General features: G+C 42.5%; 1 protein-coding gene across 1 annotated transcript in view; it reads left to right on the top strand.

The window, feature by feature from the left end:
* Positions 1-15,056, top strand: part of SIPA1L2 (signal induced proliferation associated 1 like 2) — a 110,250-nt gene that overhangs the window by 49,538 nt on the left and 45,656 nt on the right. The window contains exons 7-8 of the mRNA XM_060089950.1: positions 1,144-1,720; positions 5,449-5,723. Coding sequence (XP_059945933.1) covers positions 1,144-1,720; positions 5,449-5,723 — 852 coding nt within the window. The remainder of the gene's footprint in view (positions 1-1,143; positions 1,721-5,448; positions 5,724-15,056) is intronic.

Here is a 15,056-nt window from a genome sequence, read left to right as displayed (position 1 = left end):
TCAGGATTTTCTACCATGAAGAAGATGAAACATAGGTTGCTTCCTTTTTTTATCCCAACACAGAAAATACCAGCCTGGGCAGATGTGGGGTTGGTTCCCATTCTTGGTCTGCAGTAGCTGCTCAGTAACTGGGGAGTGCTGTGGGGTTCATTCATTCACTCACTCCAGTCCTTCATCTGCTCATTCATTAATTCACTCATATTTCAAAAAGGATTTGAGACAACGAAAGCTTCTGTCTGGTACAGGGGAGCATTATTGGTTTTGCCGTATTAAGATGGTTATTGCCATCACTATACATTTGATCTTTTCAGTCCCTGGAATCTCTTAAAACTTTGCTCCTATAAAATCTTCATTTAGATTTCCAAAATGTGATCAAGTGAGCATTTCCTTAAAAAAGGGGACATTCAAAACTTTGGGCCCTGTAAGCATGATCATCGTGTCCAATAGCAGTGAGATCGCAGATAGCCAGCTGGGCTAACCTCACTGCTGCTGAAAGTGTCCCTGTCTCTCAGTGGTGACCGGCCACAGAGTTACAGAGCACCAGCCTGGCTACTGATCCATCATCCCTGCCTTAGTCAGCTCGCACAGCCATGACTAGGACCACAGACCTGGTAGTTTAAACAACAGACACTATTTCTCACAGTTCCGGAGGCTGGAAATCCAAGATCAAGGAGTTGGCAGGTTTGGTTTTTCCTGAGGCCTCTCTCCTTGGCCTACAGATTTCCTGCTGTGTCCTCACGTGGTCTCTCCCCTGTGGGTGTGCATCCCTGGTATCTTCCTGTGTGTCCACGTTTCCTTCTATAAGGACACCTGTGAGACTGGATTAAGGCCCACCCTAATGGCCTCATTTTGACTTAATCATCTCTTTAAAGACCCGATCTCCAAACACAGCCGCATTCCCAGTTACTGGGGTTTTGGACTTCAGCATACAAATTTTGGAGGGACACTACTCAGCCCATAACACCCCCTCAACTACTAAGTTTGAAAAGTTTTGCTAAAAACAAAAACTTGATACCCAGAAATGAGCATAACAAGATGCTACAAAGTAGCTGGCTTCAGTCGAAAGTATGGGTGTATGTCACATTTCTGAAGCTGACTATTACGGCCTCACAATTCATCTTGTTTCTCCTTTTCCTCCCTCAGTGTTGGAGTTTCTAGATCAAAAGATGTGCCACCATTTGGTCCACCAATTCCCAAAGGCGTAACTTTCCCAAAGTCCGCAGTATTCCGGGACTTCCTTTTAGCAAAAGTAATCAATGCAGAAAACGCAGCCCACAAATCAGAGAAGTTTCGAGCGATGGCCACTCGGACGAGGCAGGAGTACTTGAAGGACCTGGCGGAGAACTTCGTCACGACCGCCACCGTGGATACCTCCGCGAAATTCAGCTTCATTACCCTGGGTGCCAAGAAGAAGGAGAAAGTAAAGCCCAGGAAGGATGCCCACCTCTTCAGCGTTGGAGCGATCATGTGGCACGTTGTGGCACGGGACTTTGGCCAGTCCTCGGACATTGAGTGTCTCCTTGGGATTTCCAACGAGTTCATAATGCTGATCGAGAAGGATTCCAAGAACGTGGTCTTTAACTGTTCCTGCAGGGATGTCATTGGGTGGACATCTGGGTTAATGAGTATCAAAGTGTTTTACGAACGAGGAGAATGCATCCTTCTGTCCTCAGTGGACAACTGTGCTGAAGACGTCAGGGAAATTGTCCAGCGACTGGGGGTAAGTACAGGTTTTTGTTTATCCACCATCCTTAGCTCTGCAATCCCAGATTCACAGTAGCCTCTGCTGTGGAACTTCTACCCCAATTACATCACCTAGGAAGTGAATTACTATTTCTTAGGGGTAGAGTTTGATTTAATTTTTTTTTAATTTTTAAATTTTTATTTTATATTGGAGTATAGTTGATTAACAATGTTGTGTTATAGAGTTTGATTTTAAATGCTGTGTCCTTTTGAGCTGTTGCTGAATCCATGAATGGAGGCGAAACACCCATTACAAATTGATTGGAAAGGAAAAGTGAAGCCAACTTTCCAAAGGGAACACCGGGATATATTTTCATAGTGTTTCAAGGAAGGACAAGAATTTACTAGATATTATGTCTGTTTGTAGAGACTGGCATGACAGTACCTTCCCAGGGGGAAATTAATAGGCACAGAATCACCGTTGACCATATTGATGGTCAGAGTAAGCCCTCTTTGCCGCTTCACCTCTGCATACTTATACAACAGGTATTTTTGTTTAGTCTGCCAGATTAAATATGTTATTAATCTTGCAGCCAGTTTCTTACAGAGGTTTTATAGAATTACCCATTAAGTTAGAAAGACTTTAAGAAAAAAGTCATAAAAAAGATTGTTATTTTCAGTACAAAACCATAATGTCCATGGTATTTAACAGTTGTATTTCTACTTCATATTTTAACAAAGGAAGGTACACATTTTAGTTTGAGTATATACAGTAGAATTTTAAGAATAAATGAAATATAAGAACAAAATGTGCTTTGACAAAAGAAATTTTCATGTGTAAATCTTCCCCCAAGGGGATGTATATTTCATTCATTAGAGAAGATTTAGTCAGTTATGGATCATGAGAAAAAGGGAAATTATAACCATTTCCTGCCCCGTTTCCTCCCACCAAATATAAACCTTTTATTATTCCAGACCATGTAGATGAGACAATGCAATCATGTCAGTGTCTGCTGGCCTTGGAGAAATAATGTCATTATTTGCAGATGCTCTTTACAGGAAAGGGCCTCAGTGAGTTCAACAGTATTGAGGGCGTATGTCCGCAAGCTGAGATGTGTGATTCAGGGATGATTAAGTGTGTGATCAGTTTACGTATCTGGAGAATTGAGTTATCTTGTGAGTCTCAGGACACATTGTGTTTTAGTAATACTGCAAATACTTCTTTTTAGGAGACCTACTGAGTCATCATAATTTGTGCTCCAGAAAATACAACATAAACACACCCCCTTCACCAACCACCAAAATGCACATCCCGTAGGTTCTGACACATTCACTGTTCTGTGGACCCCATTCTACCATTTTCCTAGAAGAATGACGATATTGCTAATGTGACTAAGGTGCCTGATATCTGGAATATATTTGAGGAAGTATATTCTGTATCTCGGATGACTTGTAGCAGGAGATGGTGGAAACAAACCAACCCAAAGACTGTTGGGGGGTTAAAACAAAAGGCTAGTGCAGGGCAGGAGCAACAGAAATGGAAAGGAAGAGGATGAAGCTGTCGTAGTGGAGAGATGGGAAGGGGTGCTACTGGGCAGAGGGTGAACTCTGCATTTTCTAGTGGTGGGAAGTGAACTCAAAGGTGTCTGTTATGCAGGTAAAGACACAGGTGGGGAATACGAGCTCCCACCTAAAGGGACAGGTAGGGCCGGTCACTCTCAGAAGAGCCCAGGCTTGGTTGAATGCTCTCCTGTTGCCATCTTGAAATTCTCCATAATTTTTGACTAAAAGGCCTGCATTTCTATTTTGCACCAGACTCCACAGATTATGTAGCCAATCCAGGGTACATGGATAGGAGGCCACCATGTGATAACTGAGGCCAAGTAATTATGTGAGGAACTCCAGATAAATGGAGAGCATGATCCTTCAGCCTTTGCAAATGTTAAGAAGTAAGGAACAGAAGTGAGAAAGAAATCGCAAAAAGTAGGGGATGTGGCAGGTGGCTGGAAGAAATAAGAGGAAGAGACAGAACAAGTAGGACTCAGAAAAACCTTTCACTCTTCAATCTGATATATGGATGTCAAATTTCAGCTGAAAATTGCATCCATATTGGAGAGAAGGCTGGGCACATGTCAGATGTAGTCTTTTGGTCAGAGAGCTTAGTTGAAACAAAGCTGAAAAAGAAGTGAAGGAAAAATTTGTTCAGGTTGTATATATTACAGAAGTGCCTTTTCAACAATTTAAAATTAGTTCAGTTCGTAACTTTGGAAACTTCAATCTTTCAAAACTTCACCACTAAGACCAGCAATCCCTTTCCCCATTTTCCTAAGCCCCAAACTGTCACATGTTCCTGATTAGCAGGGTGGGCACCATGGCGGTAATAACTATGGTAACGTCCGCCACACCGGTGATAACACTGAACCAGCCCCAGTCCCACAGCTGTACTTACAGTCATAGGTCTTATTAAATAGGAATCTGTGTATTCAGAGCATATTTCATGGAAATGGAGCATTTATTAAAACTGAAACTTCATACGTTAGCTCTGTGCTTTGGGGGATACAGGTATGATACCTCCCAACTTTCATCTGCCCACAAATAAGTGCTGCTGTGGTCATCAAATGATATTCTCAATGAGCTCATGTTTTTCTTTCAGTGCATGTGGGCTCTTCTCATTAAGCACTTTTGAGGGTGGCATTAACTAATTATTGGTGCATTAGTTCACCGAGTGGGATGCTTGTCTACAGACACCAAGGAGGCTGGCTGGCTGGCCACGTTTGATCTGAATGGTCCTCACCACCCAAGCAAGCAAGGGCAGGCTGTCCCCAGGAGAGGGATCCTAGAGGCTAGAACAGGATGTCCACAGGCCTGGTGCACAGAGAGCACTTAAGATTTTCCTAACAGTCTGACTTCCTGCTGCTGCCCATCCTGTGGGCAGGGCGCTAACTGTTAGCTTGGAAGGGCTTTGGGCCACTTTTTTCTCCATTGTTTGTATATGGCACACTTTGCATATCTATTCAACCATCCACGGACACTTGAGTTACTTCCACCTTTTGACTGTTGTAGATAACGCTGCTAAGAATATGGGTGTACAAATACCTGGGTGTACCTCTTTGAGACCCTGCTTTAAATTCTGTTGGGTATATACCCAGAAGTAGAATTGCTGAGTCTCATGGTAATTCCATTTTAATTTTTTGAGGAACTGCCATGCTGCTTTCCATAGCTGCTGCACCATTGGGCCATTTTTTTTAAGTTGAATAAAATTGTCTAATAGGGAATTCCCTGGCTGTCCAGTGGTTAGGACTTGGTGCTGTCACTGGCAGGGGCCCGGGTTCCATCCCTGGTTGGGGAACTAAGATTCCACAAGCCACACCGTACGGCCAAAAAAAAAAAATTGTCTAATAGGTTTTATTGCTTGATGGGTGAAAGGCTTCACATGTTTTCAGTTGCTTCAGTCCATCTGGAACAATGGAATTTATATGTTTAAGAGCCAAGTCAGGTGATGTAGAAAGGAGAGGGGGGAGTCATCAGAGCCCGTCTTAAGCTCACAGGCTCTGTGTCAGTGGCTTCTAGGAAAAAGCAGGACACCTGTATCTGGTTTGCCTTTGAAGAATGAAACCTTCGTTTTACTTTTGTTATTTTCATTGCGCCTGATGCCAGGGGTAATTACGGTAAAGTCCGGATTGAACCGTGTCCTTGTCTTGTCATCGTGTCCCTGGGATGTGTGCCCCCCACCGCGCCGCCCCTCACGGTCCCTTTCCCCCATAGATCGTGACCAGGGGCTGCGAGACTGTGGAAATGACCCTGAGGAGGAATGGGCTGGGCCAGCTGGGCTTCCACGTGAACTTCGAAGGAATCGTTGCAGACGTGGAACCTTTCGGTTTTGCGTGGAAGGCCGGCCTTCGTCAGGGGAGCCGCCTCGTGGAGATCTGCAAGGTGGCCGTGGCCACGCTGACGCACGAGCAGATGATCGACCTTCTCCGGACCTCGGTGACTGTGAAGGTGGTCATCATCCAGCCCCACGACGATGGCTCGCCTCGGAGGTAGGCTCTCATCCACGCTTGCTTCTCCTTGGCCTCTGTGGCAGGTGCCATCCTGCAAGGGCCTCAGAAAGTGTGATCGTGTGCACCTTCCACCTAAGTTGTCTGGACGTCAACCATTCGGGCAACTTCAGAGAGCTTTAAAAAAAAGTCATTAGTAGAGGGCTTCCCTGGTGGCGCAGTGGTCGGGAGTCCATCTGCCGATGCAGGGGATGCGGGTTCGTGCCCCGGTCCGGGAGGATCCCACACGCCACGGAGGGGCTGGGCCCGTGAGCCATGGCCGCTGAGCCTGCGCGTCCGGAGCCTGTGCTCCGCAACGGGAGAGGCTGCAACGGTGAGGGGCCCGTGTACCGCAAAAAAAAAAAAAAAAAAAAAAAAAAAAGTCATTCGTATACAATAAATGATAAACTGTCATTTTCTAAGCATTTTGTTGGGACGTTGAAGTCATTGGTTAACAGGATATTTAAGAGATCTCATTGATTTAGGATCTCAATGGGTGGAGGAATATTGGGACATCAGATACACTGTTTGGTGACCACTCCATTCTGGTTGAACTGGTCCAGGGCTTTCTCATAAGCTGTCATGGGACACCTAGGAAAAGAAGTGGCTGGACTTGGAAAGGTCAGAGTGGGTGGCTGGGGGGTAGGGACAAGAATGGGATTAGAAAGTGATACCATTCCATTGTCAATAGCAAGTTGTCATGCTCAATATCAAGGAAGCATTAGGCCAAGGGGAGAAAGAACTCTCATGAAGAACAAGCCACCCACCTGGCCTTGGCCCCTGTTGTGCAGCAGTGTCCGTAGTGGTATCTGGAGCGCATTTTCTGTGCCTCTGTCTCAAATGCAGTTCCCTACTGGCTGGCCAAGAGCCCTGGCTTTGGAGGGATAAAGCATGCTTGGAATCCAGACATTAGCTGTGTGATCTTGGGTGGGTCACATGCTCTCTCTAAGCTTCCCTTAGTATCTGTAAGATGGCATTATAATATTGCCTACCTCGTACTGTGTGATGGAGATTAAATAAGGTGATAATGTGTAAGGCAGTTAGCACCTTCTGGCATGATCAACACCTTACTCATTTTAGTTAAAAGAAAAATAAACTAAAACTTTAGGATATTCATTTGAATTTTTTCATGCTGTAAAAGAAATCCTTACTCAAAGATAGCAAGGTGACTGTGCCCACTTTCTGATCTTCTGTAGTAACTCAGGTCACTCTTTCTACCCTGTCCATCTCCTTTGCCCATCCTCCAAACCAGCACTGTCCAGTCGCATTTTCTCTGATGACATGTTCCATATCTGTACCATCCAAACAGTGGCCACTAGCCACATGGGTAGCACACACTTGAAATGTGGCTAGTGTGACTGAGGAGAAGGAGTTTTCATTTTAACGAACAAATTAAGATTGAATTAGCCACATCTGGCTCGTGGCTGCCATATTGGATAGAGGAGCTCTAAACCATGGTCTTTTTTAGAAAACAAACCAATGGTATACCACCTTCCTTTCTGGTTATTGTGCAAAATTTTGCAAAAGTGTGTTTCTATTGGTTATCTTACCGTTTGCCTCCTGCTTGACTTTCTATGGTCTTGTTTCCTCTATCTGCCCAGTAAGTTTACAGAATAAAAGTTAACGAGCTGAAATTCTTCTTGAGAGTAGTAGCCGCAAGTCACAGGAAATACCCAAGGTGTTTCTTGTTGCCTTGCAGGATTCTGTCCCATTAAATCCATTTGCTTCCCAAGAATCCCATGAATCACTCATGGTGGTATGCGTACAAGAAAATCAGAGACGAAAATTACTTTCTTAAAAATGAGTCTTGGAAACAACAGAAAACAAATCCTTTAAACTTTGAAACTAAAATAATTGTGTAAGTGTTAGCCTTTTAAAATAAATTTTAAACAGTTATTAGAAATTTTTCTATAAGATAAATTTCTTTCTTCATTGTCTAGAGTTATAGGTTTGTAAATTTTGTGGTGAGAATCAAGTCTTTTCATCTGTCTTAGAGGCTGATTACTTCTGTAGAATTAGACAAAACTGTTACCATGTTCTCCCAAAATTAAAAAACAACATTTCTGGGCTTCCCTGGTGGCGCAGTGGTTGAGAGTCCGCCTGCCAGTGCAGGGGACGTGGGTTCGTGCCCCGGTCCGGGAAGATCCCACATGCCGTGGAGCGGCTAGGCCCGTGAGCCATGGCCGCTGAGCCTGCGCGTCCGGAGCCTGTGCTCTGAAACGGGAGAGGCCACAACGGTGAGAGACCCACGTACCGCAAAAAAAAAAGATAAGTCCCACCTGTTATTTTTTTATCCAGGGGCATGTTATCTGCTTTGGTCTGCACATAATTAATTCTTTCTTTGTTTTAAATGCAAATTCTCTTATTGAAGCTATTCAAGATATTTAGAGATTTTGCCTTTGTCTCCTCAGAGTATCCTTAATGTCATTCCCTGAAGATGCAGATTTTTCTCCCGTTCAATCTGGAATAACCGTCTTCTATATTTTTAACCTTAGCCAGGATTAGAACTAGCTGATCGCCTGGTAGTAAACACTCCAGAATTGGCCTGCCTGTCACCCACATTTCCAGAAGCCAGGAAGCTTTTAAGCCTAGCATGTATCATTTGAAATGCTTTCAATTCAGCCTTCCAATTTTCTGAGAATTTGAATTTGTAAATTTGCAAACCCACATTTTTGTTAGTTTTGGATCCTGGTTCTGCCTGCGACTCTCTGAGCGCCCGGATAAAAGTGCTCGCTGCTGTCCAGCAGCCTCGCATCACACACAGGAACTTATCTGTGCAGTGACAGCTGTTTGCTTTAGACTGCGATGTTGAGTATGAAATGTCATTTTTTTGTTTTGTTTCGTTATTTTTAACATCTTTATTGGAGTATAATTGCTTTACAGTGTTGTGTTAGTTTCTGCTATATAACAAAGTGAATCAGCTGTATGCATACATATATCCCCATATCCCCTCCCTCTTGCGTCTCCCTGACACCCTTCCTATCCCACCCCTCTAGGTGGTCACAAAGCACCGAGCTGATCTCCCCGTGTCATGCAGCTGCTTCCCACTAGCTATCTATCTTACATTTGGTAGTGTATATATGTCTGTGCCACTCTCTCACTTCGTTCCAGCTTACACTTCCCCCTCCCCATGTCCTCAAGTCTATTCTTTACATCTGTGTCTTTATTCCTGTCCTGCCCCTAGGTTCATCAGAACCTTTTTTTTGTTTTTTAGATTCCATATATATGTGTTAGCATACGGTATTTGTTTTTCTCTTTCTGACTTACTTCACTCTGTATGACAGACTCTAGGACCATCCACCTCACTACAAATAACTCCATTTCATTTCTTTTTATGGCTGAGTAATATTCCTTATATATATGTGCCACATTTTCTTTATCCATTCATCTGTCAGTGGACACTTAGGTTGCTTCCATGACCTGGCTATTGTAAATAGTGCTGCAATGAACATTGTGGTACATGTCTCTTTTTGGATTATAGTTTTCTGAGGGTTTATGCCCAGTAATGGGATTCCTGGGTCATATGGTAGTTCTATTTTTAGTTTTTTAAGGAACCTCCATACTGTCCTCCATAGTGGCTGTATCAATTTACATTCCCACCAACAGTGCAAGAGGGTTCCCTTTTCTCCACACCCTCTCCAGCATTTATCATTTGTAGGTTTTTTGATGATGGCGATGATGGCCATTCTGACCAGTGTGAGGTGATACCTCATTGTAGTTTTGACTTGCATTTCTCTAATGATTAGTGATGTTGAGCATCTTTTCACATGTTTGTTGGCAATCTGTATATCTTCTTTGGAGAAATGTCTATTTAGGTCTTCTGCCCTTTTTTGGATTGGGTCATTTGTTTTTTTGATATTGAGCTGCTTGTATATTTTGGTGATTAATCCTTTGTCTGTTGCTTCATTTGCAAATATTTTCACCCATTCTGAGGGTTGTCTTTTCATCTTGTGTATGGTTTCCTTTGCTGTGCAAAAGCTTTGAAGTTTCATTAGGTCCCATTTGTTTATTTTTTTTTTTATTTCCATTTCTCTGGGAGGTGGGTCAAAAAGGATCTTGCTGTGATTTATGTCATAGAGTGTTCTGCCTGTGTTTTCCTCTAAGAGTTTTATAGTGTCTGGCCTTACATTTAGGTCTTCAATCCATTTTGAGTTTATTTTTGTGTATGGCGTTAGGAAGTGTTGTAAATTCATTCTTTTACATGTAGCTGTCCAGTTTTCCCAGCACCACTTATTGAAGAGGCTGTCTTTTCTCCATTGTATACTCTTGCCTCCTTTATCAAAGATAAGGTAACCATATGTGTGGGTTTATCTCTAGGCTTTCTATCCTGTTCCATTGATCTATATTTCTGTTTTTGTGCCAGTACCATACTGTCTTGATTACTGTAGCTTTGTAGTATAGTCTGAAGTCCAGGAGCCTGATTCTTTCAGCTCCATCTTTCTTTCTCAAGATTGTTTTGGTTTTTCGGGGTCTTTTATGTGAAACGTCGTTTTACGTTTCCTCCCCACTCTAAGCAAGTTTAGCCTTCTGCATTATTAGATTTTTTTAAAGAAATTGTAGAGGAGGGTGTAAAAGAAGAAATGAGCAGCACTTTGCTCATTTTGAAAATTAAAGTACAAACTTTTTTAAAATTTTTATTTTATATTGGAGTATAGTTGATTTACAATGTTGTATTACTTTCAGGTGTACAGCAAAGTGATTCAGTTATACATATATGTATATCCATTCTTTTTCATATTCTTTTCCCATGTAGGTTATTACAGACTATTGAGTAGAGTTCCCTGTGCTATACAGTGGGTCCTTGTTGATAAAGTCCTAACCTTTTAAATGAAATATCACTTAGTACCATGACTCCTACAGCAGAATATACAAAGAGATTCCTCCAGGTAAAACTACACATTTGATTTGTGGCATGGAAAGTGACCCCATCTTTCACAAATTGGCTCTCAGGCCTTGTCAGGGAGGCAGCCAAAAGAAAACATTCATTTAAATGGACGTGTGTGTGTAATTTTTCCTTTTAAGTTGTCTTTAATATAACAGCCATAAGGACTAGCAAAATGGCCAAGTTAATGAATTACAAGATATTTCAGTCTTCGTAAACATTGTGAATAAAAGAGTGAAAAATGCTTCAATTTATTTTTTCCACGATCAGCTTTTTTTTGTCCCGCAGGACATCAGGGAGAGGTAATTCTCCTTGGAGCCTGTCCGCTGCTGTCAGCAGTGGGAGAGGCCTGTCATTTAATAGACTCACTCCTAGTTGTCCGCAGGTCAGAAGGTGTTTGCTTATGACTCAGAAGCTTCTGGATTAAATGAAGTCTTTAGCTGGGGAAGTATTTATGTGGAATCAAAAGGCACCCCGCATTTTGAAGTCCTTATTCTCAAGCCTCAGAGTGATGATAACTCAGCTGTCCCTTGGCTTGAAAGGAAAGCAGAGCCATATTTTATTTTCCTTGTGGAGTCCCAGAGAACACCACCAAGCAGGGAAGGTTCCCTTTGGGAATGCTTATTAACTGATCTCGTGCTGGGAATGGATCCGGGAGAGGCTGCATAGAGATTGGGAATGAGTGGCCAGAAGCAGTTAGGGAATAGCACTCTTGAAATGGAAATGAGGTTTGAAAGGGAACAAGGACATTTCCCAAGCAGACAGTCTCTATGGCAAAGATGAAGAACAGTTTTCAAGACTCTTAATTAAGCATGCCTTGGTTTTGCAAGGCAGGGCATGGCCCCAGCCCCTAGCCTTCAGAGATGACTGACATTTTATCAATGTCATTTTAAGGAAAGCACATCAACTTAAAAGGCTGATATAAAAGAAATAACGACTCATCAGAGTTATGCATGAGTTGTTATAAATGTGAGTGATTTAGTAAATATGTCCAATAAAAATGGAAATGAAATTCTATGCTGTGGTGCATCTGTTTTGTGTGATTTTTTTCATACTTTGTTGACATACTGTCCAAGACATATTTTTCTATATAATGCAAAACAGTGGAAATTATCTCATGTTGTCATGACTTTAAATTGTTGTTCTCTGATCATCCTATAAAATTGAAGCTGTATGTTCTTGTCTTCTGTTTGGCTGCCGGTTGCCGTGACGGTTCAACTCCCCAAAGTACACAGAGGGGACGTGGAAATAGAAATGGGAAGGAAAGCTCAATTTTGTCAGATTAGCAGTTGATAGATAGGTAGACAGATAGATAGATAGATGATAGATAGATAGTGTGTTGTAATCTGGATTAAAGTGAGGTTTTAGATTAGGGTTCCAATTTATGTGTATAGATAAGAAAAATCAGTTCCATCTGGTATTGTCTCATGGGCCCTCAAGTTACGAATTTTAATGTGAACTGTGAAAAAATATGGAACTTGAGGTTCCCAAAGTAATCTGAAGCACAGTCACATTTCTGAGTCCTCTGCCCAGTCCTCCAATATAAGGTTTGAATTATCTTATCCCTCCTAGAATATAAACATTAAGTTACAGAACGAACGTTAGGTAGGTTGCCTTACGTTTACTATGCATTCACTTCTTTCATTCATTCCTTCACTCTGCAGTAGTTTGTGCCAGAAGCTGCTGGGCACCAGGGTTGTTAAAAATGGAAAGTACAGGGCTTCCCTTGTGGCGCAGTGGTTGAGCGTCCGCCTGCCGATGCAGGGGACATGGGTTCGTGCCCCGGTCCGGGAAGATCCCACATGCCGCGGAGCGGCTGGGCCCGTGAGCCATGGCCGCTGAGCCTGCGCGTCCGGAGCCTGTGCTCCGCAACGGGAGAGGCCACAACAGTAACAGGCCTGCGTACAGCAAAAAAAAAAAAAAAAAAAAAAAAGGAAAGTACAGGCATAATCTTTACATCCATGGACTCCTTTGTGTCTGTGTTGCATTCTAAAGTACAGGCCTTCCCATTTATATTTTTGCTACTTGAAAATGGCTTTCTCAAACTAGAGCAGGAGCTTATATCTGGAGAATAAGTATCTCAGCACTGAAAACACTCTCACACTCTCCTGTCAGTCATCTACACCTTAGTACCTCTGCTTTTTTGGCAGTTTGAGATGTTGTGACATTGACACAGTGACCAGGATGCAAAGGGGGACAGTAAAGCACGAGCTTTCTGTCCATCAGGCAAGTAACTGTCTCATGCTTGACTAGTGACACTGGGCAGTGGTGATGGACAGCCAATGAATATGCGCTCTCGTGGAAATATATTCATCAAAAATCAGGCGTCACATAGCTGTTGAGTCCTCTGTTGAACTGTGAAGTATATAATGTAATAGAATGTTTTTCCTCAACCAACTTTCTAAGAAAAAAAGGAAGTGGTTGGCTTCACAAAGAACTGTTTGGCCCTGTTTTAACTCGAATGCTGTGTTAGGTACTGGAGTGCAGAGGGTGAAGACACATTCCACCCCGTGTCTGGTGAGAAGGAAAGGCCTGGAAGCTTATGAATTATTCACTACCAGCCAGCCTCACTTCCCGTGTAATAGACACGCACCTTTTCAATTCAAAGACCTTTATTCAAAGGGCTTGGTCAAGTGGGTTTCTGGTCTCGATGTCTCTTTTACTATCTGTAGTCTAGGTGTCTTTTTTTATCTTAAATTAAGGAAATTGGTGGAAAAGTGAATTAATATTTCATTTAGTGCCTATTTCAGATATGACACTGCCCTTACCTTTACAGTAAGTTATCTCCCTATTGGAAGCATTTAATTTTTTTATGCAGCAGAAAGAGTTTGTGATTTGAGTGAATGAGCCCCAATTATCCCTGTCACCTTGTTGTATAATTTGGAAAGAGTCTTTTAGCTGTTAGCAGGCTATTAGCATAACAGACATTAAAATGATTAAAATATCGGTGATTACTTCAATCCCTAGGGCTATGAGGGCTCTTTGACAAAGTGCATAATATAAAAGAAGCAGGTAGTTTGCTTGAGGGGATCTATCTGCCTTTGTTTCCGATGACTCCTTCAGGTCCTAGTGGAAACTGACAGGATGTGGGCCTCATTAACTGTTCTTTGATAGTTTCCTAAGGAGATGGGCATGTGTTTTAGAAAGAGTACTGAGCTAGGAGTCAGCTTCCTGGCTCCAGGGTGAAAGCTGTCTCACCTTTCCAAAGTCTCTGAGCCTTCTGAAAATGGGACACGTCCTTTGGACTACCTCAGACATTTGTGTGAAATTGAAATGGTGTAGTGTAGGTGGAAACCTGTAAGGTGTCATACAAGGGAAGTGTGGGTTAGAAGTAACGGATAACATCACAGTATGTTGGAAGACGTCACTAGATTAGTGGGTTCAGGTGAAGGGTCGCTGTGACACCAAACAAAGTGAAACCAGCAGGCAGTTTCAGAGTAAATGCAAGTTGTAATGACATGATTAAGCTGTGCTGTGGGTCCATGGTTTACCCACTCCACGTCCTGCTAATTTATTCAACTTTTTTGAACAAAAAGAATACGTCTTGTTCCTTTCAACTTTCTCAGTTCTCTAGGTTTGGGGTTTTTTTTTTTTTTGTTATTGTTGTTGTTACTCTTCAAAAGTATTTATCCCTAGGACATTTCCCTTTTCTTCATTTTTGAAAGTCACGGGTCCTACTTTGATATAAGATGAAAGAAGCAAGTAACGGGGTAATGATGCATTGTTCTATAGATGAATGTACACGAAGGGAATTTTACAGCTCTAAACTTTTCTGCACTTCCGATTGTTACATTAAGTTAAACTTTACAGTTCTATAATTCTATAAATATATATTACCTAGAAAGAACTTTCAGGAAAGTGTATGGGCCTTTTACTGTTTTATATTGACTGTCTCTATAGAAGCAAATATTAATAGTATCTGTTTGAAACTAACTTCTTTCTTTGAAGCTGTTGCTTTGGGAAGCTTGCATACTTCGTTTAATTTAATCTCGACACACCCTCTGCTGTCACTATTCCGCTTGCAGGAGGAGAAGCGTGGGTCCAAAGAGATTGTCCCATTTCTGAGCTACACATTAGCAGGTCTGGGTTTTGAGCCCAGGGCATAGACTTCTCTCTTCAGTGGAGAACAGTTTGATTGCTGTAGAGAGTTCCTGCTGGAAGTGAATAGAGAACACTCTGCAGCTTGGCTGGGCTCAGACAGTGATGGTCCTGATGGTCAGGCTGCTGAGGTTGAATGGCTCCTTCAAAGAGCTGAGTCCACAACCTGGCCAGCAGTGATTCTGCTTCAAGCGCCCATTTATTGATGCTCAATGGAGGGTGCTTCTGGGAGACTGGAGGTGTCATTTGAAAGGAATGATGCCATCTTGGGGACCTTGCTGGTATCTCTGAAGTTGTGCATCTGTAGCTACAGTGCTGGGCAGCGAGCGTGGGTGCCTGTTACCTGTGAATAGAGA

The sequence above is a fragment of the Mesoplodon densirostris genome, chromosome 1, assembly GCF_025265405.1.
Source record: "Mesoplodon densirostris isolate mMesDen1 chromosome 1, mMesDen1 primary haplotype, whole genome shotgun sequence".
In the NCBI taxonomy this organism is placed as follows: domain Eukaryota; kingdom Metazoa; phylum Chordata; class Mammalia; order Artiodactyla; family Ziphiidae; genus Mesoplodon; species Mesoplodon densirostris.
This window is presented reverse-complemented; position numbering and strand designations above follow the sequence as displayed.